Source organism: Phyllostomus hastatus, unplaced genomic scaffold (assembly GCF_019186645.2).
Source record: "Phyllostomus hastatus isolate PE091 unplaced genomic scaffold, TTU_PhHast_1.1 phas_scaffold_78, whole genome shotgun sequence".
Classification (NCBI taxonomy): domain Eukaryota; kingdom Metazoa; phylum Chordata; class Mammalia; order Chiroptera; family Phyllostomidae; genus Phyllostomus; species Phyllostomus hastatus.
The window spans coordinates 72676661-72701624 of NW_025334041.1; the positions used below are offsets into that span (position 1 = coordinate 72676661).

General features: G+C 54.8%; 1 protein-coding gene across 1 annotated transcript in view; it reads right to left on the reverse strand.

Moving 5' to 3' along the window:
- The window catches only part of ATOH8 (atonal bHLH transcription factor 8), a 29747-nt gene extending 16300 nt beyond the window's left edge, over positions 1-13447 (reverse strand). The window contains exons 1-2 of the mRNA XM_045827978.1: positions 12541-13447; positions 4898-5089 (exon numbers count right to left, since the gene is read on the reverse strand). Of these exons, the coding sequence (XP_045683934.1) occupies positions 4898-5089; positions 12541-13293 (945 nt within the window). The 5' untranslated portion in view covers positions 13294-13447. The remainder of the gene's footprint in view (positions 1-4897; positions 5090-12540) is intronic.
- Between the last annotated feature and the right edge of the window lie 11517 nt (positions 13448-24964).

Below are 24964 nucleotides of genomic sequence, written 5' to 3' on the forward strand. Positions count from 1 at the left end.
GGACCAACGGTGTCAAATGAAGAGGAGAAGCAGCAGCTGAGAGAATACTCCGTGTTAGAACAAACAGCTGGTGACAAACGTCTATGTAATTGGAATGCCAGAAAAAATAAATTGCATCCATTTTTATGACAAGAAAGAAATTTGATGGTGATTTCCAACCCACCCTCCTCTTTCTCCCCAGCAAATGGCCTCTGTGGGCTTTGAAAGCAAATGGTATTTAACTCAATTGCTTGGCCGGCAGACTTGGAAACAGGACCTCCGCTCACCCAGAGCACTCCCACTGGGGCGGGCAGGACAGGAAGTGAGTGGTAAGAGCCCAGATATACCTCTCTCACTGGCTGGGTGTCCCTGGGCCAGGTCCTCAGGCCCTCAGCCTCGCTCTCACTATTTGTGTCTTGGGACAACAGCAGCACCTACCCTACAGGGGTGGCGGGAGCGGTCGATGAGGTGATGTGTCAGAAACACTGAGCACCATGCCTGGCACATAATCCAGGCTCCGAGATTGTCAGGTGTTATCAGTGACCTCAGGGCGCACTGCGCTGGGGTCTCAAGGGTCTCTGTGGGTGACTTTCATATATGTGGGAAGTGCCGTGACAGGCAGAGGGGTGACTGAGGGTAATGCATTTGGTCATTTAGACAGAAAAAGGGGCTGAGGTGACATCAGCTCAGAAGTCTAACAGAAAAGGGCTTTAGAAATGACTTCCATCAACAGCTCACTTTACGGAAGTGAAGACTAAGGAGACCCTCATGGGGGTGACTAAGGACACAGAAGGTGTGGACAATGCCAGGGAAGTGGGCACTCTGGGGGCACGAGAGGCTCTGCACCCCGGCGGCTGGATCCTGACAGAGCAAGAGCTCTCCAGACTCCGCCTCACGCACTTGGGCTTGGGAACAGTCCACTGAAAGAGCCGGAGCCACTGGGTCCTGTTGGTGGCCTGGGCTCAGCCATTCGGCCAGTAAGGAGCCCTTCAGAACCCTCAGCTCCCACTGACCCCTGACCTAAAACCAGCATGCCTCCTCAGCTTGTCGCCAGCACTGAAGCTACAGACGTCAGCACCTGAGACACTCTTCCGAAGAAGAGTCGAAGAAGAGTCGGGCCACCCTCAGACTTGCCATCACCAAGGAAAGCCCCCTGCCCAGACATCAGCAGGAAAAGGAAGACATAGGTCGGAGGGAGCTGCACCAGCATCATGCCTGCTCTGGCTGCAGGCCACCCACAGCGTGAGGAGCAGCCCCTGGCCTTGCAGAGCCAGCCTTCCCTGACTCTGCCAGCACGCTGCAGTCCCGGGGGTGCAGGAACTGACTGGCCATTTACCACCAGGGCTTAAACTACGCCATCCCTGTTAGGAGTAGTAGTAGTTGTTGTTGATGTTATTAATACTCAATGGCTTAAAATCCATGGATGGGCTGCCCTAGATGGTGAGAAATCAGTCCTTCCCTACTTCTCAAGTCTGGCAAGGCCCGCCCAGTGCAGGTGTGAAATAGTTCCCCTGCTCTTCCTCCTTCTCCTCCTCCCCCTCCTCCTTTTCTTCCTTCTCCTCTTCCTCCTCCTCCACCTTCTACTCCTGTCCCCTGGCCCCTCCTCCTCTTCATCCTCCTCCTCTTCCTTCTCCCCTCCTCCTCTCCTTCCTCCACCTCCTCATTCTCCTCCTCCTCCTCCTCCTCCTCCTCCTTAGCTTTCAGGAGTTGCTGCTTTAAAAACAGGAGCTGCGGAAACGTGGCCCAGAGCCAGGTGCTTAACGTGCATTATCTCTGGCTGCAGCAGGAGTCAGGACTGAGCTCCCCAGAGCTGCTCAACTCCTCCCGCCTGTGCCTCTGCTGCGCGGCCTCCGACACAGCCTCTGCACTACTGGGACTTCCAAATGGGGCTCTGGATCCCCGAAATCACATCCTGCAAGGTCCAAAGATGGAAGACTCACCGGTCAAGGGATGCGGGTGCCCCACACCGGTAGGAAAGATTTGAGATGGGTGAGAGGATGCGCCTGGGGCCCTGGGGGCCAGCAGGGTCCACTTTAAATCCAATGCTTCACACAGGTCTGGAGAGACATGGCAACTCCTCAGAGCTGTAAGGGATCTCGGGGGACCTAAGGCAGCCCTCTTGAGGCGACCTGAAAAAGTGTCGCCCCGCCTTTCGGGGCACATTAACTGTGAGGGAGCCACCTTGGAGTGGGACAGCTCAAACCATCCTTGGTCACATCGGTGACCATCACCATCCCACAGGCCACTTATTGAGGACTTCCTTGTTTTCTAGTTTCTCCCTTTCTTTGCTTTCTGTCTCCCTAAGCCCTAGGCTGTGCTCAGTGGCTGCAAGGGAGGCGTAATGGGGGCTTGACCTGGACCCCAAACCCATACCCTCTGTCTACAGGGACTATGGAGGGTCAAGACCGCCCCACCATTAACATCCCATCACAGTGCCCATGTGCTCAGCATAGAGTTCCCCATTGTGTAGCTTGCTTTAGGTGCTCAGTAAACATTGAATGAATGAATGAATGAATGAATCTCTAGAGACACATACCCCCGGTTCTAGTTAACAAAACAGAGGCCAACGCAGCCACTCAGGTCTGCTGGGAAGGTCACTGGAGACCATCCCTGAGGACACTTTGGAACTCTCACACCTGCAGGGTGACAGAAATGCAGGAAGGCAGAGCAGCGGGAGTGGGGTAGTCCTGTGAACTCCCAAACTGCCAGGGCAGAATGCCAGGCACAGGGAAGCCCTCAGAGGTCCCAGCAGCTCCAGGACCTTGTCCCGTCCCTCCATCTAGGTCCTCTTGGCAGTGGTGACTGCCCAGGCCTAGCACTTGGAGGATGGCAGTCACAGGGCAGCCTGCTTGGTAGGAGGGTGACGCAGAATACAAGCTGCTCAGCGCCCTTCCAAGGTGGCCAGACCTCCTCGTGGAGAGTCAGAGTGGAAAGGACCTTAGAAATCACTAACAATTTACCGTCACCATCTCTGTTTATTGACAAGAAACCCGAGGCTCAAAGAGGTTGAGAAATAGGTCTAAGACGACACAGCTGGTAGGTAGCAGGCCAGGACTTTGAAGTCAGGGCTGTGTGACGCTCTTCACCATAATCTTCCACTCAGCCCCCACCCCCACCCCCAACCATGATCTGCACAACGTGGGGTTGGTCCAGATGGTCTCTAAAGTGTCTTAGATTCGGTGACTTCAGGGGAAACCTAAAGCCCATCTCCACTGGGCACCTTCACTCCACTCTCCCTTCTTTCTTCACCTCACAGGCAGCAGCCTCCTCCCCAGCCCAGGACACTGTGTGTGTGAGTCAAGGACCACAGACTCCTGTCCGTGGTGAGTGAGGGGAGAATCGGAAAGAGGGGCATGGAGAAGCAGAGATGGAGAAAACGGTGCCTGCCCACTTTGCCCATCCGGACCTCCAGACCGCCCGAGTGCCAGGGGAAGTTCACAGAGAGTTTACAAGCCCCCTTTGTCACAGAGCGTGCATGGAGCCATCAATCACGCCCTTAATTTACCCGTGTTACTTTCCAGTGGAAAGCCGCCCTGTGAGCAGCCACTGGCGCTTCCTCTCACCCACTAGATGAAGATCTCATCTAACTGGTCCGTGCTAATCACTCCCAGGAACTCAATGTGCAATTATCACAGCAGCAGCAGCTGGCTGGCTGTGAGGACACGCCAGGGCCCTCCCTGGTACAGGCTGGAGGGGCCACAGACAGCCTTTCTGGCAGGGGCCCAGGGGCCCCTGGGAAACCTAGAGAACCCTAAGGGCCCGGTGGGAAGGAGGGAGGTGGAGTGGGTGTCAGGGATAGGGGGAGGGGCAGGCCAGGAAGGAAGAAACCCGTGGAGGTGCCAGTTAGCTGGCTCCCCACCCTCCCCATGTCTGAACGCCCAGGGGAGCCAACCACCCTCCTCACGGATGTGGACTGGGCCCCGCCCTCTGTCACTCTCCCTCAAGCCAGGTGGGAACCGAGATCCAGAAGGTTGCCACAGGCCTTGCTTAGCACTGCCTGGCACTGGTCCCCAACTGGAAAAGCTGAGGCATAGGCATCTGGGAACCGTAGTAATGCTCAACACCTTTCCTCCTGCATGTATTTCTCTAAACACATCAGGCTTTCTACAGGCTGTTCCTTCTGCCTCGTCTGCCTGGTGATCCCTTGGTTGTTCTGCTGGTCCCAGCTCAACCACCACTTACACTAAGATGCCCTTTTAAACTCCCCTGCATAGGAAAGGTATCTGTCCCTCCTCTGCCTGGCCTTCCACAGCCCCTAGCACAGGCCTCAGGGACACCCTCACCACACTGTCCTCCCCTTATACACTGGCGCGAGGGTCTCTCTAACCATCTGTAAAGTGCATGGGGCCTGGGACCATATATCACCCTGATTGTCCTGCTGGGACCATATATCAACCTGATAGCATGCTCAGGTTGAGGGTCAGCAAATCCCCCCAAGAATGAATGAATGAGTGAATAAACGAATATCATCCACCTTAATGCCCAGCCTCAGATAACCCACACGCCAAGTCACATTCCCAAAACTTGCCCAAGGGTTCTCTGGGCTTTCATCTGCTCAGGGCATCCCATCCTGATATGACATCTGTCAGGACCCACATGGGGAGTTCAGCACCAGAGCACCAGAAGGCCGGAAAGAGCTTCAGAGACAAACCGTTCTCATTCCAGTGATAAGGAAACCCAAGCCCACAGGCCCTGGGTGACTGTCGAAGGTGCCCAGCAGCCCCATTACCAGAAGTAGGATCACATCCATGATCCCAGGACTGTGAGGGGCTTTGAAGCTGTGATGACCCCAGCAAAGCTCCAAGAGGCTGACCTCACTGGCTCTTTGGAAGCCTGGGTGAGTGTAGGGCACCCCAAGTTCCTGTTCCCACCTCCCCATCCTCCCCCAGAGACTGCTACCTGAGGGGCTGGCGCATACCTTGCGCTTCTTGGCACGTCCCTCGGCCTGCAGGGTGCGGGTGCAGCGCTGCACGCACTCGGAGAAGCTGAGGTTGCTGCGGTCAGCGCTGTAGTCGAGGTCAGCCAGCCGCGCCAGGGACAGGATGTAGTTGCAGGCAATCCTCAGGATGGCCAGTTTGGACAGCTTCTGCCCATACGAGTAACACGGCACCTGGTGGGTGAGAAGGCGTCAGGAGGAGCTGCCGGGGGTCTCTGTGCTGAGCACGGCCCCTCGGGCACCCTGGCCAGGCAGGCATGGGGCTGCTCACTGTGACATCCACGCCACCCGAGAGGGGCTGCTGGGCAGCAGCAGCGGCCTGTCCAAGCCCATGACCGAATTTTATCGTCTGCTCTAAATATGCGCTGTTTCCTCACACACATCTCAGCTCATGCACTCACAAACCCGGGGAGCTATACAAATTTCCACTTGGCAGAGGAGGAAACCAAGACTCAGGTCATGCCTGCGAGTTGGTCTGAATGAAGCACGCTGCGCCCCACCCTGTCCCCAGCCCACCCTGAGAACAATTTTAGCAGCTCTGATATTCTGTTCATTTACTCACTCATTCACTCATTCACTCATTCACTCAGCGAGGCTTGTTTTGCTAGGCAATTGAGGTTCTGACAGTGAATAATGTGATTCCTACCCTCATAACAGAGGTAGGGACCCCGGGAGCACAGAGGAAGGAAAAGTGCCAGCGCTCAGCAGGGAGGGCACACACACGGTTGGCTTTCCTTTCTTTCTCTCTTCTTCTTCATCCTCCTTCCGAACCTGGGCTGCTGCCGGGCATGCAACGCAGGTGTTATAAATGTTTACAGCCCCAACCGGACTCGACACTTCTGTCAGTGGTTCGTCACTAACTTGACACTCACTAACTGCATTAGGGATTTGTACCAGGTGAAGAAATGGAGGCTCTAATTTTTGAACGTTGTCCACCAACATTTGTGCCACATGAGCAAAAGCCTACAGAGCCTGTGGCACCGTTATGTGTTGTGGTGTGGAAAGGCCACCACCGGGCCCCTCTGAGAGGAGCTCATCACCAGAGCCGTTGCTGCCATACGGCATCCACCAGCCGAATGGCCGAATCGTGCTCCACCAGCCACCAAGGCCCCAGATTTCTTCCTCTCTCTGGCTCTCCAGGATCTATCACAGCAGATCTATCTGCCACCGATATCTGGTACTAATTAACCCTCATCCCACAGAGTGGGACCCCCAGGGCACGTCTGTTCAACAAGTATTTAGTGAGCAACTGCCCCCCCCAAACCATGTGCCAGGTACTATTCTAGGTCAGTGATTCTCTGCCAGAGACAATTTTGTTGCTCTGGGGATGGTTAGCAATGTCTTCAGACATTCTTGACTGTCACCACGGGGAGCAGGGGGAGGTATGGCCTGTAGTAGGTAGAGGCCAAGGATGCTGCTGAACATCCTACCACGCGCAGGATCCTATGATGCCGCCACTGCAAATAAATACCCAGCCCCAAATGTCAAAGATACAGAGGGTGAGAAGCGCTATTCTAGGCCCTGGGAATAAAGCATGAACAGCGTGATCACCTCAGACGAGGACCCTAAATGTAACAGCCACTTTGATCTCACTTTGAACCTCACTTTGTCCATAAGCTTTCCCTGACTGCCCCACCCCAACCCTAGCCCAGGAGGCTGAAAGTACTCCTTGGTGGTGCTCCAACAGTGCCCACCCATCGGACCATAACTCCTGCTAACTGAGACTCATTTCACAGCCAGTCTCCCTGTGCACTGCAGGGAGAGGCCCCTGTCTGTAGAGCCCAGCACAGGTCCTGCCCATAACAGGCACTCAAAAGGGTTTGTGGAATAAGATGAATGATCTCCCTCTACATTCACCACGTGACTCCAGAATGTTTAGAACTGGGTTCAAAACCTCTCCTCATCCCAAGGATGAAGATTTAGCTATTTGGCCTGGAGCTTAAGCTCACAAACCTTTCGGTCACCTGGTTCGACTGCTGGCTCCAGCCTTCCTAGCAATGAGATCTTCGGCGAGTGACATCATCTTTTTGAGCTTTGCCGGTCTCATCACATTGCTAACAGGGCTGACCTCACAGCCTGGTAGGGATTAAATGAGATGATATAGGCACTGCTCAGAGTAAGGCCTGATACAAGTCAGCAAAATGGTACAGTGGGTGCTGCAGATCTCCAAGGGGCAGGTCCAGAGAGGGCGAGAAGTGGGAAATCTAGAGCCAAGGCAGTGACTGCTGAGCTCCTACCCTGAGGGGGTCCTGAGACACACCCACACCGGAAGCAAGGTTTGCTGTCACTTTTTAAAATGCTCCAGCAGCCAAGGAGTCATCCCTCACCAGGCTAGGAAGCCCAGGGAGGGGCAGGGAGGTGACAGAGAGAATGCCAACCTCCAGTGATTTTCCCCTTCCGACCTCCCACTCCCAGCCTGGCCACAGCTCCAAACCCATCCAAGAAAAGCCAGCAGAACAATGCACTTTGCCTGTTCCCAGCAGAGGCCAGAGGATCCTGCTTTATCAGCATGAACAAATAAACAAGGTCTGTGGGACCGAAAGGCTCCTGATAATCCGAGGACAGAGGATCCCAGGAAGGGAGTGCCCGTCTGGTGGAGGCCCTGGACATGGGACAGAGCTCTGTGACACGGGCCCTAGCATTGTTTTCACCCAGTGGCCAAGCTGGGAGTCATTCAGCTCTGAGAGCCCTGGGCCCCTGAGCAGCTGGCTGCCCTGCAGTCGAGAGCAGGGCTCTCAGGAGGGTGCTGCTCTGGGGATCCAGGATGACTGAGGGAATACAGAGAAACAGATGAGGTCAAGGCCAACCTAGGGGCGCCTGTGCCAGGTTCTGGGCCAGTTCTGCCCCAGGTCTGTCACTGTCTCATCGCTCCTGTCAAAGTCCAGGTCTCACAGGAACACTATCTATTGAGTGCTGGTTGTATAAGCTAGTTCAAGGAGTTTTATCCCATTTAAAACCTTCCCCCCCAAAAAAGATTATTATCCCATCTGTACATACGGAAACAGAGAGGTGACATACTGGGCCCCAGGTCACACAGCTAAGACCTATTTGGGACCAGAAGTTTGCCTAAGGAAGGCATGCAGCCACTGGGCTCTCCCTGTTCCCATCACCAGAGGTGGCCATATATGGGACACCAAGGGCAAGTTTTGATCATATCACTCCTCCTCCCCACCACCCCTCTGCAGAGGGGTGTGCTCCTTGGCCCACCTGGCTAACTCCAAATCCTCCTAGTGCCCAAGCTGCAGGATGGAGCACCTGGGCCCCAACAGCCCAGCTCAGAGGCACTCCAGCCTGGGCCGCTACTGCAAAGTTAGAATCCAATGGCAGATTCTAATTCTGGGAGGCCAAGGTGGGGAAGAAAGAGCTGGTCTGAATCCCAGCCACTTACCAGCAGTGCAACTTTGGGCAAGTGCCTTTCACCTCTGAGCCTCAATGTCCTCATCCGGAGAATGGGGCCAACAACCCCTGACCACCCTCCATGACCACTTGTGCCAGGCCCCCCCTTGCTGTTCACTGTGGTCTGCTCAGGCCAGCAGAGGGCTACATATCTTGCATACTGTGCCTGCCTTCATCCTCAAACAGCTCCAAGAGGTAAAAAGCATCACTTGGACTTGACAGGAGCATTGGATAGTGGGTGTGTGAGAACTTCCCATGACTCTCAGCTGGTGGGAGATGTTTGGGGTTTTGAACTCCCACGTTAGCTGGGCTTTTCCAGTTAGACAAAAGCAACTGCTTAGGGATTTGCATGGGCCCCTATCACCTCAGATAGGGAGGTGGACAGGCCACCCTTCCAAGCTGCAGATAGAGAGTTCTAGACTGATCCCATGGGACCCCAGCTTTTGTGCATTACCTCTTTGAGCATGCGTAGGGAGACCTCGAGCCCAGCCGCCCCACCGCCCGCAGCAGACCCCGTAGCAGCTGTCTGCTCACTCTGGTCAGAGGACACAGGCCCACTCAGGCAGCAGGGTCACTTGGCTCCAACCCCTGGGAGACCACCCAACTTCTGGGAAAGTAAAAGGACCTAACTTGTGCTCACCCCATGAAGATTTTTCCACTTCAAAAGAGCAAGTTTGGGGATTGTCATGAGGTCCCATATGCCCCCAGACTATCCATCGCATCCACCCCAAGTTGGACACTCTCCAGGTTCCAGGAAGCAGAAAAATACTGGCCTGGGAGCCTGAGGACCTGGCTCTACCCCTGGCCATCCACATGACCTCAGGGAGGTTCTTAACCTTAGTTTCCTCACCAATAAAATGGGCATCAGAATACCTGCTAACTCCAAATGGGATCACTGTGGGAAAATGCAAGAAGGCACTGCAGAGAAACCAAGCCAAGAACCTACCAACCAATGCAGGGAAGGCCTGGATGCCCCCACTGCCTCTGGCCTCTGTGCCAGCTCCTACCCACCCTTCACACCCAGCCCAAGGCACCCTCCTGGAAGCCCACTGAGACCCCTGGGCCCACAGAGCTCCAACACTGCCCATGAAACACAGTTCAGCACTTGATTCCACTTGCAATTACTGTTAAAATTACTATGTCAGGGAGCACAGACTTCCTGAGACAAAGACTCTCTGCAGAGCTGTTCAAGGTCCTTGTCAAGTTCTACACAGCAACAGGCTAGACCCTGAGAACCTGAGTTGTTGTTGTTGTTGTTGTTTTAAGATTTTATTTATTTATTTTTAGAGACGGAAGGGAGGGAGAAAGAGAAAGAGAGAAACATCAATGTGCAGTTGCTGGGGGTCGTGGCTTGCAACCCAGGCATGTGCCCTGACTGGGAATCGAACCTGAGATGCTTTGGTTCGCAGCCCGCACTCAATCCACTGAGCTACGCCAGCCAGGGCAAGAACCTAAGTTTTAATAAGTAGGAGCCATGTGCCCAGGTCAGATAGGCCTGGGTACAATTCCCAGGCACTTGCTTAATCTCTCTGTGGGTGCCCTCATCTGTAACACAGGAGGTAGCGCTACAGACACACGACCGTAGGCCCGCTCAGTGCAGCCCCTGAGCAGCCTCCCTGGTGACTGTGGACATGAGGGAGCAGGATAGAGGGGTCTGAGACTGAGAGAGGAGGGGGTAGCGGCATTACCCCCGCAGCCATCCTGGGCCACCTTGAGCCCCTGTGGTGAGGATCCCCTGAGAGATACCAGGGACATCCGAGGAGGCACCCAGGCCCCACCTACTTGGCACCCCCTTCATGAAGAGGTACCTCAGCAGATCCTGAGTGCTCCTCACTGACCCCCTAGCCTCTGCCTACAAGGCTGCCGTTCCTCCATCAAGGCTAGAGGGCTTTCCACTTTCAGGGGAGAAAGGCAATCTGCACACACACCAGGTGCCCCAAGAGTGAGCACAGTCTGTGAGCCAGAAGGTTCTGCCAGGAGCCTGAGGCCCAGAGCTCTGGCCCCCCCTCACCCACCCAGCAAGGCCAGGCTTCCCCCTCAAACTCCTCCCACCTGGTCCTGGAGCAGCCGCGCACATGGGCCAGGCCCAGCTGTGCACACATGGCCTTCACATGAGGGGGCGGGGACGGCCCCATGCAGCTGGGCTGGTGGCATGTGCTGAGGCCTGACCATCTGCCCCACACACCCACCAACCTGGCCTTGCTATCACGCACCCCCAGCCCAGACAGCCTGTCCCTGATCTGCACCTCTGTGGCTAGGCAGCTCCTCCCCACAAACTCCCTTCCTGGTTGAGAGGATAGTAGGATGCACAAAACAGGAGGCTGCCTGGCTTCCTTAGTGCTGAGAATGGACAGCTCTGGGGTATTCAACAGGCTGAGGAATAGAGCTATCAAGAGCCTGGGCATTGAAGTGACTCACTGACACCAGTTCGAAGCTGGGTTCAGCAATGACAGTGGTACACAGCTATGCAGGCTGTGACCACCACGCCAAGAAGGCACAGTACACTGGAGACTGGTGAGTAACATGCCAAGGAGGTGTGCAGTGCAAAACCTGCAAGGCTTCAATCACCTGACATCAGCTCTCTGAACCTGTCTCACCACCTGTGAAGCATTTTCTCCACACTGAAAAAGGAAGCCAGAGGGGCAGAAAGGCCCTTGAACTGGCACTCAAAGGACCTGAGTGCCAGCCCTGCCCTGCTACTCATCAGCTGTGATGCCCTGAGTATGTGGCCTCCCCCGTCCAGGAAGGGTCTCCCTAGCTGTAAAGGGAGCAGGTGGACAGGCCTTCTGCCATCCTTCTTTCCTGAGTGTGGGGGGGGGGGGTGTTGCAGCACACTCCATAGGCTATTGCCCTCCGCAGGCATCCAGATGCTGGATGCTCCACTGGGTTCACTGCCCACTGTCCCAACTAGCATTGCTAAGGTCAGTGCCCAGCCTGGTCTGTGTCAGCTGCTAGACCCCTCCACTCCAACTCGTTGAGCAAACATCTTACCAAAACCCAAGCAAGACACTGGCTCAAAAGTCATAGGGATTCTTTTCCCGTTCAATTCCCTTCCCACGGAAGGACACAGGCACTGCTGCCCACCCCACTCACAAAAAGGGCAGAGTGTGATCCAAAAAGAAGATCGTGTTTTCTGAACTGTTTTGTTGCTGGCTAAAGCCCAGAGAGGGTGAGTAACTTCCCCAGAGTCACACAGGAAGTCAGCAGCTGAGCAAGAAATAAACCTCACTACAGTAGCATCCACCCCCTGCCCTTCTCCACTGCCTGTGTGGGTAGGAGCAAGGGACACTTACCACCCATTCTTAGATCTCCCTTCTCTCTGAGAAAATGAGAAGCCTAGAACCCCAGGGCAATCTTGTCTAAAGTGGTATTGTAAAATTGCCCCTTCCCACCCATTCCCCCCTCCTCTGCCCAAGACACTGTGGGGTGAGGACAACTCCCACCAGCCCCAAACTGAGTAGCTCCTGACCCACCCAGGAACTAGGCTCTAACTGAACTAGAACTGAAAGATCCCCCAACTAACCAGTCCCCTCAGCAGACCTGTCTGCTTCACCACGGAAAGAAGGGCAGCGGTGAAGGGATCTCCTGGGAGGGCTCCCGCCAGCCAGTTCCTGACGCCATCCCCGGGGAGGAAGAGTAGGCTTGCAGCACGGGTCATTAAGGACACCAAGGGAAGGGGCGTAGAGCACAGAAGGAACCTGAGTGTGGGGCATCCCTAATGGAAGCTGGGGACTGAAGAGGTTACGCGGGACCCTTATATTCTAACCCGGACCAGACCATGCCAGGTCCGGGACCCGGACCATGCCAAATGCCTGCAGGGAAGATCTTCTCCCCTTCCCCGCCAGAGACAGATCCCCACATTGCCCCCTTCCACTCCCCACCGCTCCCAAGTAACTCTAAGAGACAAATACTCACTGCCATAAAACTTAACTATGAGCGCTGAAGTCAGACACAGACAGGATCACCCCGTGGTGAAGGGCAAGCAGGACCAGGGCATGCCTTGGAGGGACCTTCACCCTCACTTTGCAAACTAAGATACTTACCAATGCTAGACAACCGTCACTACTCCAAGAGGCCCCAAACCTATCAGGATCCTGGGGCCCACCGGGGGGAGACAGCTTGCCTCTCACACACACCGTCACCCTTCCTAAATTCCCCCGGGCACTCACCCACCCACTCTGGCAATTTTCCCCCGGGCGCAGTGAGAGTGTGCGGCCGGGAGCCGGTACCTGCTTCCGCAGCGCTTCGAAGGCTGCGCTTATGGTGTGCACCCGCGTCCGCTCCCGGGCGTTAGCCAGGAGCCTGCGGGTCTGCTGCAGGGCTTTGATCTCGGAGGAGGCAGCGGTCGCTTCGCCCGGCCGTTTCCTAGGCGACGCGGAGGAATCCGGGTGGTTATTGTAAATTACGTGTGAAATTGACGAGTAGGAACTTTCCCCGGGGCGCGCGGGGGGTGCAGGGGGCGCAGGGCGCACTGAGGTCTCCGGCGGAGGTGGGGGCGCGGAAGGCAATGGGCGGGCGGGCGGTGCGCACAGCAAGATGCGGGGACGCAGGCCGGGTTCCCGGAAAGGCTGTACCTCGGGACCCCCAGGTACCTGGCCCTGGGGTGCTGGCGGCGGCGGCGTGGAGAGTCCGGGTCCCGCAGCGCTCAGGGCGAAGCCGCGTTTCCGCGCATCCAAGACCTCCGACGCCCGAGTGCCTCCGCGATCCCCAGCGGTGTCCGGGCCGGCACCTGAGGGAATGGCCGGGGCCACTGGGACTGGCACCGGGGCTGGGACCGGCTGCAGCCGCTGGGTCCTGTCCCGCAGCCCGTTGGTGGCAGTGGCGCCTTGCTCAGGCGCTTCCAAGTCCAATCGGAAAGTTTTATAACCATTCGCACGCCGCGCCGGCTCCTTGCCTTTCCTCTTGAGCTTCTTGAGGCCGTTCAGCTCCTTCACGCACACGGTTTTCCACGGCCCGTCCTCGAGAACTGGGATGTGCTTCATGGCGCGGGCAGCGCGCGAGGCAGGGGCGTGGGGCTGCCCGGAACGCGCGCCCACCGCACTCGCTCTGCACGCGGCACCCGGTTCTGCCCGGTGGCCGTCGCTCTCGGCGCCTCGGAGGCTCGAGCTCTCTCCTGCTCTCCCCCGCCCTCCCTCCCTCCCCTCTCCCCTCTGTCTCCTCTCTCCCCCGCGCCCGGGGCAGCTGCGCCGCCGGCTCCGTGAAGCCGCCGGGCAATCCCTTGCCGAAGCGCTCAGAGTGTCATCTGAAGTCGCTGCCGCCGTGCCAGCATTTCTGGAGCACGCCCGCTGCGCTCCATCTGTGTTTGTTTAGCCTCAGTTTACACAGAAGCCCAGTTCGCGAGATCAGTCAGCGCCGCCGTCCCGAGAGCAGGCAGCTCCCGCCGCCACCGCCTCCCAGCCCGGCCGCCCGAGCCGCGAGCGCCTTTAAAGAAACAGGAAGCATTTTTCAAAACAGCTGGGCTGCCGGCCGCCTCCTTTGTCCGCGTCCTCTCTACCTTCCCCCCACCCCCACCCCTTCTGCCCAGAATCAGCCGCCTCTGGCTCTCCCTCCCCAGCCCCTCCTCCAGTTGGGAGCGCTGCTCTTTTCCAGAGGACTGTCAGCTCTGCGCAGAACTGCCCGAGCACGTGGCTCGGGGTCCTTCGACCCTTCCCCACAACAGACCGGGGCCTTGCTGACCTCCCGGGGATGTAGCGTGGACATTCCGCACCTAGCGCCTCGCGGCTCATCCCTCCACCCTAACTAACTCTAAGCAATGGAGGGAAAAAAAAACAGAGCAGCAACTTCGGGGGCGGGGGTGGGGCGGGGCGGTTCAATGGGACAAATGAAAGGCTCTGGAGTGTCCGGCACCGCAGCCCCTTTCTGCCACTTGCCGGAGCGAAGAGGACAGGAGCAGAAGGCCTCAGTGATAGGGAAGCTGAGGGTCTGAAAAGGAGTGTGCCTTTCCATAGCCACACAGCAAGTCAAACGGGCCCTCAAGGGGCCAAGTGGGGTGCACGCTTCGGATTTAGCCAGACTTAGCAGCTGTGAGAACCCAAAGTCACCTCACCCCAGGCTGCCCGCTAAGCCTGGATTTGCTCACCTGTGAAATGCACAGAACGTCAACACCTCAGTCACTGCCTTTCTGTGAAGAAGTGCCAGGCACATAGCAGGCAGGAGCCGAATGGTAGCTTTGGTTATTATTATTAATAACAGAGGCAGAATAGCTCTCAGAGGCAGGTTCTCTGGGTTCAAACCCCAGCTCTGCCACTTACAAAGTGAGTGACCTTGAGTTAAGTTACTGAACCTCTGTGCCTCCCTCTTGTCTGAAAATGGAGGTAATAAAGGGTACCTTCCTCCTGAGGGGCTTGTGAAGATTCATTGTACACATGTGTGCAAACCATTCAGAGCAGTGCCTGGCATAAAGTGAGACCTTTCCAGTGCCTGAGTTATTGGTCAGAATGCAATTCCACAGGCCCTCAGTTCTCTACCATTGCTCTGGAGACTCTGGAAAGAAGGAGTCAGACTAGTAGGCCCTCATCCAAGCCCCACATCCCAAGGCTGCCCTGGAGGACCAGCACAGGACTGCACTCCTCACAGGTCCCTTCTGTGGCAGCTCCTTCTAAAGGTGATGGTGGTTGCTCAAAGCAGTTGGGGAAGAGAAGATGGACCTTTGACCTGGCCTTGGGCTCTGGCCTCTGCAGCCACTGGGATCTTCCTCTTTCTAGTTTCAGCCCTGCATTCCCATCCTCAGATCTGCCAGGCCTGCTGCGGGTTTTCCTGGGGAAATGCAGGGCTTACACACAGTCCAGAGTCCAGAAGAGAATGCCCTGGGAGTGGGGGTGGCCTGCAGCATGCCCAATCCGGGAGGTAGGATGGGGTTTGGGCAGATGGTTCAGGTGCAGGAGCGTAGAGCTGGGCCTGAGATCAGTCTTGGCTTTTCAACTGTTGAGCCCCATGACCCTGGGCAAGACATTTTATCCCGCTGGAGCTGTTTTCTCATTTGACCTTGAGGATATTTCTGTCCAGCCAACCTCTCAGAGTAGTTGGGCAAATAAAAAGAGATCATGCATGTAAAGGGACTTTGACATAAGGCTTCAAACATACACTCACATATCCACTGCCCTACGGGGATACACATGGAGAAGGCATGCAGTTTTCTGATTATAGTAAATGCAAAACCTCATTTTTTCCACTGAGATGGGTTCCAGCATCACAGTGCATTTGCTCTTCAAGGCACCCCACCCTTCCCTGGACACCCAGTGTCTTCCTGCACTTTAGCTATACCCTGAAGGCCAAAGGAGTGTGTCATCGAGGAGCCCTTGTCCCCTTGCTATTTCCCTACCCAGCCCAGGACCCTAAAGTGCTGGCCTTTGCTCAAAGGTCTCCCGTAGCTCCCCTCTGCCGAGCACAATCTTCCTTACCCTTTGGTGGCCATTTCCATTCTCCCCTCTTCCTGTAAGCCTTGGCTGACTACCACAGCCGCCTGTCACCCTTGCTGGCCTCTGCACATGCTCACTCACAAGTATTGCTACTACTCGTCCTCCACTGGGAACCTGTCTGAGCTCTTGTGAGCTCCTGGAAGGCTGCTGTTTCCTTCTTCTCTGTCTGAAGGGTTGATGCCCAGGAAACCTTTGCTGAAGAACGACCAGCCCTCATGCCCTTTTCATTCTCCAGATCCCAGCCAGACACTAAACCCCAGCTTGTCTGCTCTCCATGCATCTATCCAGTCAGTGGCAGAAATTGGGGAAAGCCTCCTCTCCACAGCTGCTAAAGTATGCTCTGGGCCTCAGTTTCCCCACTGTAAAGTGCAGATCATAATTGTGTGCCTCACAGGGCTGGCATGAGGATTAAAGGAGGCTACACGTGCAGCATTCAGCATGGACACGACACAGTGTGGATGGTGGCCTTCAGCACCCTGTGTCAGCACAGATGCCCAGGCTCCGTCTAGCCAGGCACCTGCCCCAGACTGGGGCTGCAATTGCAAACTGGGTGCCCATGGCTAGTTGGGGTATATGGAAGTCTCTGGCGTGACTGAAAATCATTCCTAAAGAGGCTAGGCTGTGGGCCAGGAAAATCACATGTCTTGGTCAAGTACCGAGGTTGTCACTCATGCTGATCCTGAGCGCCTCACCAATTCCCCCAAATAGAGGAGAAGCTCCCTGAGATCCCATCCATGGCGTCTCAGCAGGGGAAGGGAGTGGATAGGAATGGTCAACTGTACTGGGTGGAGGTGGAATGGAATGTAGACCTTCCTCCAGTCTCCCAGGACACACTCCTTCCCTCTCACCATTCAGCCTCTCCTGCTGGTCAAATGGCAGAACCCCGGGGTTGACATCAGGCAAGCCTGGGAGGGATCTCTGCCTTACCGCTGCCCGTTGTGTGGCCTTCAACACCCTTGCACCTCCCTGAGTCCCAGCTTGTTATCTGGGCATTATCCCCTTTGTCATAAGATGGAATGGTCTTTAGAGGAACAGGAGGCCAACTGTAATGGGCCCAAGTGATGTGAAGTTTCCCTGTTGTCATTCCCAGCCTGTCAAGTGGCAGACTTTCAACGCCGGTCTACCTACCTGTCCACAAGGAGGCTGTCCTACCTCCAGCCTAAGCTTCTAACGCAGTCCTCCAATTCTGCCTCCAGAAGTGGGAAGAGATCCCAGCCAGGCAGCGCCCCCTGGTGGTGTAACACTTCCCGGCTTGCACACAGACAGCATCGCTCTCCTGCAAGGAACTTCTTGCGGACTGTGGAGCCAGGTTCCTGGCCTTGCAATGACAGTAATGTGGATTTCATGAATTCATAGAGTTGCCAGAAGAAAGGTGCTCGAGACTCCAGGCAGTCTCACTGCTTGCCTTGGACAGGACAATGCAGACACCCCAAGAAAACTTATACCCTACTTTCTTTAAATCACCCCCCCGCCCCCACTGAATCAACTGTCTGAGGCTAGCGTGATGCTGCCACTGCAAGGTCCCACATCCCCTGGACTACTGGTCCAGAGAACAGGAAGAAAACTAAAAAAGGAAGGGAAGGCAAGAGCTTATGGCTTAAGCACTGGGAACAAATGCTAGAAAGCCAGGCAGTAATAATTATTGCCACACAGGAAGTGATTTCACTAAATCCTTACAGCAGCCCAAGGAGACAAAGCCACTCTGCAGGTAGGAAATGAGGCTCCTGGAGGACAAGCCTTGCCAACACACTGGAAATAACAGAAGTGGGACTTGAACCCAGGCCCGCTGACCCCAAAACCCAAGCTTTGAGCCATGTGCTTCCCTGTCTCCAGAGAGTTCAGTGACCAGCATGGGGGTGGGAGGTGAGTAAGTGGGCGACCTGTAGGCCTGGCCAGCTTGGCAGCCTGGGGGTCCTTGCAGGTGCTGCCAGCCTGGGTGAGCTTCCTGCTTTCCACCCCTCAGCGGGAGCTGCTGGCCTCCCTTGGGCCAGCCCAGTGCCCCTCCAGCTCCTTCCAGGTAGGGGTCAGATGGCAGGGGCACCACCTTGGACATTCAAGAGTCTCAGGCATATGGATCCCACATCTTGGTATCTAAACACTGGTGTCATTCCATGGGTGAGAACAGGACAGGTGTGCAGGGTGGCAGCCAGTGATTGCTATCTTCTTGGGCAGGTGAGATGGAACCTTGGACACTTGTTCCACAAAGCCCTACATTCCTGAATCTAGAGTCCTCATTTCTGAATGTTCTTATTGTTCTAAAGTGGATGTGTCACCCATTAAAGAAAGGGGGAAAGATGGAAATTCGACTGCCAGGAGGAAGCAGAACGCATGTGATTGGTGTCCCCTGGAGTCATACTCACGGCATCTATGGACAGGACCACCCACGGCCATGAGCAGAAAGTAGAATACCATCAACCTGGTAGCCCACAAGCGATAGTGCCCACACTGCCACCATCAAACATCAGGACGTCAGATCCAGACGGCAGCATAGAGGCAGCCAGGCAGGTAGCTCCTTGGGACTTACTCTCCAATCTTCTCTCTCTCTACCTCCCTCTCTCTATGTGACCATTCCAATTATGGAACATTGGGAGTCTTTGGGTCTAGGACACGGGCCAGATGAGGGTGCTGCAGGAGGGAGAGAAGGAGGCCTTCAGCACTCCTCTGAGACCTAGCGAGGGTGCAGCTTCTCAGTGAGTATGTGCTCTTCTGTGAATGAAGCAGGTTCCCCTGCACAGGGCATGGCTGCAGTGGGGCAGGTGGTAAGAAGGTGCTCAATAAGCAACAGGAGGAGCCTGGCGTGAGGGGCAGGCAGGTGTCAGGTTTCCACACAGTTGGCCGGTTACCCTGTGAAAGCATAGGGCATGTCATATCTTTCCTCTGCTCCCAAGCTCCCAGTGACTTCCTATTTTTTTTCTCAGATGTGTTAGGGGGTGCCATGAATTTCTTCTCTCCCTGCATGCACAGAGAGGTGGCATCTAATTCTCCACCTCTGCGAATCTGGGCTAGCTAGCAACTTCCTTGGCTAATGGAGCCTTGTGAACATGGAAGTGATGCTGTGCTTTAAGGGAATGGGCTATTTCTGAGTCCTGCCTATTAGAGCCCTTAGTCACACTATGAGAAGTCCAAGTTATTATGCTGGAAAGAGTGGCCACCTGGAGAGCTCCATGGTGCTGGACCTGTGAGTAAAGTCTTCAGAGCCTGCAGCACCAGCTTCTATTCTGGCCACAACCACATGGGAGGACTAGAGCAAGAACCACCCAGCTGAGCCCAGTCAACCCACAGAACCATGGGAACAAAATACTAAATTGTGTGTTAAGCCATTGCACTTTGGGGTAGTTTGTTATGCAGCAAACTGGAACGTTAGAGTAGGAGCCAATCCCTGGCTGAGTAGCTCAGTTGGTTAGAGCACTGTCCTGATATACCAAGGTTGCAGGTTCGATCCCCAGTCAGAACACATATATACAAGAATCAACCAATGAATGCATAAATAAGTGGAACAACAAATCAATGTTTCTCTCCCTCTCTCACTAAAACCAATAAATAAAAAAAATCAGAATAGGAGCCAAAGTTGACATCTGTTCCTGCATTCTTCTCTGACCCTGTCCCCTCTACCCTTTCCCACCCCCACCCCCACCCATCACTCTGCTCTAACCATGCTGGGCTCCTTTTCACTCCTCACACCTATCCAGCAGTTCCTCCTGCCTCAGGACCTTTGCACTGGCAGTTCCCTTTGCCTAGAATGCTTGACACCAGGTAGCCCGATGGCTCACTCCGTCACGCATTTCTGGCATTTCTATGTCACCTTCTCAATGAGGCTGTTCCTGAGCACCCCATATAAAATGTGTACCCTCCCTGTTCAGTGTTTTCTACCTCTTCCCTATTTTAGTTTTTCATGCACTCACCACCATCATCTTGACACTATTATGTATGGATGTTTTGTTTGCTTGTCTCCCCCACTAGAATGTTAGCTCTGTGAGGGCGGGGATTTCTGCCTGCCTTGTTCCCTGCTGGACCCCAGCCTCTAGAGCAATTCCTGGTACACAGTAGGTACTCAATAAATATTTACTGAATGAAGGAAAGCCCACTGCTCATTTTAGACCGGGGCTTGCTCAGCTATTCAACCAGCTGCACTGACAGAAGAAACCAGGGAATCCAGAGACAGTTAATCACATCGCAAGAACAGCTGCTCTGACCACTGAGAACTGGTGGTCCCATCAAACTCATTCTCTTACCTCTGACCTGGGGTCTGATCAGTTGAGTGAGGGGCAGTAAGTCCTAATCAATAGCCATTCATTTACTTGGCAAACCTTATGCTGAACCTAAGGTGGGACTGAGGCGGAAAAACGAGGTGTCTACTGTCAGGAGCTCAGGTGCTGAGGACAGAGGGTTCCCATCCCCAACTTGGCCCACCTCCAACAACTCAGTTTGCACCCTACAGACCACCTGCTGAGGCTGGGGACACAGCAGTGAGTACACAGCAGCCCCTGCTCTCAGGAGCTGCCCTTCTGATGTGGTGCCCTGGCTCCAGGTCCAGGAGAAAGAGATTACAAGTCTGAAGAGAGCTATGAGACACGGTGCAGAGTGACACACGCTGCAGGAAAAGCTGTGGGGGTCCTAAATGTGGGAGACTTTCTGGAAGAAGGGGCATGTGAACCAGGCTAGGAGGACAGCAGGATCTGGCCAGGGAGACCACCGCCCTGACAAATGCCATGGCTTGTCCCCTCACCTCCTCCAAGCCTTTGCTGTTATGCCACCTCCTCCCTGAGACCTCCCCTCCACACCCATTTACAGCAGGGCCGCCAGCCTCCCCTGCTGCACCACACTGCATGATCCGCTCACACATCGTGCCTTTGGTCTGTGTTGTCCCCCGGAGGAGGTGGGAGGTGGAGGGGGCACCTGCGCCTTCACAAAGCCCAGTGAGGGTTCTTCCCATTGGCAGGTAAGATGGCAGAGGAGAGAGGGCATGACCACATTGCACTGCCCTCCCTGTCAAGGATTTGCTAAGAAGTGACAGAGTGATCTGGGCCTCAAGGAGACCTGCCTGTGGAAGGAACACTGTGAGCCAGGCTGTGCTGGGCAAATAACCCCCTAAGAAGACGTGCGTGCTGCCCAGAAGCAGCTGCGTCTCTCGGCTCCCTCCGACCAGCCTCTGACTTGGCCCTCCTTCTCCCCTGACACTACCTCTCCCCAGGAGCCTTCACTGCAGTGGCTTCTGATGGGAAGTCCCTGAGTCTCCTGCTGTTCTTCTCCGCCCCATGGATTCTGTTTCAGCAAAGCCATTATTATCTGTGATATTAACTTAATGTTGTTAGTGTGAATTTTATCATCTTTATGGTTTTGTTTATTCATTTAATGATTTGCTTGGGTTTGTAGTTACATAAAAATTAAAAGTATAAAGCATAAGAGTATAATTATATCCTAGGGCTCTGTGACAGTGTGTTGCCTCTTAAGACAGGGGTGTATATTACTCTGGCTTGAGAAGCTCTGGGTTATGATGCTGTTGGAGTTCTTCTGCAGCTTTGACTTGCTGGTCAGGGAGTCAAGAGATGCATCTTCTTCCAGCATCAGTGAAATGCCCGTCCCTCTGGTAGCTGCTGCCCCTGCCCCCAACCCCCTGCAAGGCTGTCCCCTCATCTATAAAATGGGGAGCGTAGGGAGGAAGTGAAGCCCACATACCTCAGGGCCCTCTCATCCCTAGCATCTTAGCATCTGTCTCGAGTTTCTTCATAACCCAGAGCACTGATGGGGAAAGTGAAACACTCGCTTTTTAGAAAGCTCTACTCTACGTCTAACCCCCATTGCAGGCAAGACAAGCCTTCTCGGGGAGCCATCTGGCCCACTGGCCCACGGAAGCTGAACGGCCAGGGGTGGGTGGGGAGCAGGAGGCGCATTAGGGCTTTGTTCCTCGGGACCCAGTTGTCCACCAACAGCCCGACAAGGTCCGACTTAAGCCGGTGATCTCCTGGGAGCTGTTACCAATCCTCACAGACGCGCTCTGTGGCTCGATGTGAAACCAGAGAGTGATAACTCCTTTTTCTTATTTTAAGAAAAACAACTTTAAATTCTCCAAGGAGCACATTCCTTCACTGTGAAGTATTCCCTACCCATCTCCCCCATTCCCTCAGAAAAGAAAGGAAACAAAAAGCCTTGGCTGCCTCTTCTGTGCAGACTCTTCAAAAAAACTATTTTTACAGCTCTTGAAAAAGTCCCTGCTGATGGCGGCAGCCGGAGAACAGGAGGGGGCAGGACGGAGCTGACGCAATGCACATTTATTAGCAGCGAGGAAAATTAATAAGGCACCAGCTCAGCCATGGCCTCGCTCAAGGGCAGCCCCACAGACCTGGGAAGCCTCAGGGACAGCTGGCGATCTGGTGGTCTCCAGGCTGAGGCCTCAGACACCTAATCAGTTGCAATTCTAGATCAGCACAGCTGGAGGGAGGCTTGGGGATCATCTAGTGCTGAGAGGACAAACGCTTTTTATCACACATGCCAAATCTAATTGATTGGTAGGGGCCGCCTGAAGCCCGGTGTTGAAAAGGATTCTGAGGTTGCGACTGGGTTCCCTGGGGATGAGTGTTGTAATTGATTAGCAATGTCTGCTACGGATGGGAGAGTAAGGGCGGTGGTGTTCACACCCTGTGTTTGCTACTGTGGGTCTCTTCCAACTTCCCCATTTTATTGAGGGGGAGACTGAGTCCCAAATTCCACTGCTCGCAGGGTTTTCCCCAGCCTTCTGGGGGATCAGGCTACAGGGTACGTGGCGGGTGGCTTGTCTCTTGAGAACCAAAGGTGTCATATCCAGACTGTCTCTGAAAAGCAAAAACCAAAAACGGTTATTGGGTTTGGTTCATTTCAGTAAACGCCCTGTTTCCTGGAAATAATTGGTAAAAATCAGTTGTCTCATGGAACTGATGAGTCAGTTCATCCAAAGCAGATGATCTAGCAGGTGACCCACGCCAGTGTTTACCTGACACTAGTGATCAATTAGGTAAAAGAATCAATGGGTGAGAATAACCAACTATTCAGCCTCAGGACAACAAAATCCCCCAGTGGCCCATGCCGTTGTTCTCATCAGACAGACCACTGTCCGCTTGATCGCTGCCAGACAAGTTCAGCTCCAACTGTCCTGACCGTGACTCCTCGCCCTTGCTCCCATCTTCTCCTGGCTGATTTCCCTCTAGTCTCCTGGGCTGCCGATAGACCCTGCCTCCCCGGGCAAAGAACCCTCCTGCGATGGGCTGGGCACCTTAGACAAGTTCCTCGGACCACCCACCCAACACCAGTGTATCAGTTCTGCCATCGTGATTCTTCCCCTCCCCCCTGCGACAGCTCCAAGGCCACCCCGGCCACTCCTCGTTGTAGAGCTGAGGAAACTGGAACCTGATCAGGGAAACAGCTCGCTCGTCATCCCTGAGAGGCGGTGGCGGTGGCGGCTCCAGGCCTCCCGACTAAATCTCGGGCCATGCTGGCTGCCCTGAATAAACCCGCTCTGTCTGGCTCACCCCGCTTTCGGGCACTACTCAGAGTGCCATGGACAACTTCTGAGGACCCCCAAAGTGGGCAGTCCCAAATGAACATCTGCGGTGGGAAAGAACTCCGCGTGTGGAGAGCGTGTGCCAGGGAGTGCGGAAGGCACCGCGGCTGCTGGCTGGCGAGGTGAGCCGGGCTGTAGGAGGGGCCCGGCTGGGTAGAAGTGGGTCCTCTCTGATCTCCAAGCACTTTCCACACGGCCCTCTGGACAGTCAACCCTCGCATCTCAGAGCCCGCCTTGAACTGAACAGTTCTCTTCCCAGGGACCAAAAAAAATAAATAAATAAAAAACCCTAAAAAAAAGGTAAAAAGCCAAAACAGGCCTTTAACCAGGGGACTTGGCCAAATGGAAAAGGACCCTCAGTGTGGTCAGAAAAGCCAGGGTTAAAGTGGACCAACTCGAGCTGAACCCTGGGTTTACCACTTACAAGCTGGGAACTTGGCCAAATCTCCTCAGCTCCCTGGGCCTCGGTTTCCTCATTTTCAAAGTTTCAAAAGATAGAAAGATTACTGACCCTTGTAGGGTTGATGGGAAGATTAAAGGGGGTCATCAGTGTAAAGGGCTTAGCACAGGGCGTGGCACATGGTAGCTACCAACATTATCTGGAACAACTCCTTTTCTTTCAAGACAGCACTTCATGCTTCAGGGTTTGGACCCTGAACCTCCTCCAGGAAGCCTTCCTTGAACACCCTCAGCCATTTATGCAGCTCTGGAGAACTTCCAGGCTGGCCTGCAGGCATTCTGTACTGAGAGCCTTGTTCCTCCAAAGAGCTCATGAGTCTCTGGGGGCCGAGGTGGTTTGCATCTTCCCTTGCTCCCAGGAGCCCCCAGCTCTGGACACAGAACACAATGGATGCTGGATAAAGTGGCCGCTCTGATCCTGGCACCCTCCCCACACCCCCGCCCACTTAATCTCGCCAGTTCCCCTGATTTTCCAACCCCCTGTCTAGTTTCTTCCTAATGCTTCTGTCTCCACGTCTCCGGGGCTCTGTTTGCATGAGGGAAAAAAGCCTGCACACACATACACACACAGCCCAGAAAGCATCCAGTTGCTCCCGGGCAGGCTGCCAGCGATTGAGTGACCTGCAGCTTCCCCCCCAAATCGCATTCCACTGGCACGGATCTTGCCCCGCCTGACGCCAGCCTCCGAACTCGCCCCCAGAGCAAACATTTCCAGTTGGCAGCTCGGCCTTGTTTTTCTGAGGCCCAGACTCGGGCTCCCTTTTAGAAAACAGAAAACAAAATGCTTGGGACCAAAAATGAACTAAAATAAAATTTGAAAGGAGGGGGTGAGGTGGGGAGGCATTTGCTCCAAGGCACATGGAAAAATAGCTCCGGGATATGCAATGAGTTTCTAAGAAGCAAACACACATGCTCACGCCGGCGTTGAGGCTCCGATCGATTCATCCAGGCTGCTGCCTCCTGCTAAAAGACACACTCTGTTCTCATTCACAGCTTCCAGGGGAGGACAGGGGAGAGGGTGGTCGGCGTAACAGCACTGCTGTTTGTTCTAAAGGGGAAACGAGAGGAAGAAAAACAAACACGGCCAGCCGGATTTTCACACCAGCGTGTGAGGTGTCAGGGCAAAGAGGGGTGCGTGTGTATGTGTGCTAGCATGTGCAGATGCCTGTGGGCGCCGCTGTGTTTGCCCTCTCAAAATTAGAGTCGCTCAGTGGAAAGATGTCATAACCCAGGCTCAGGCGG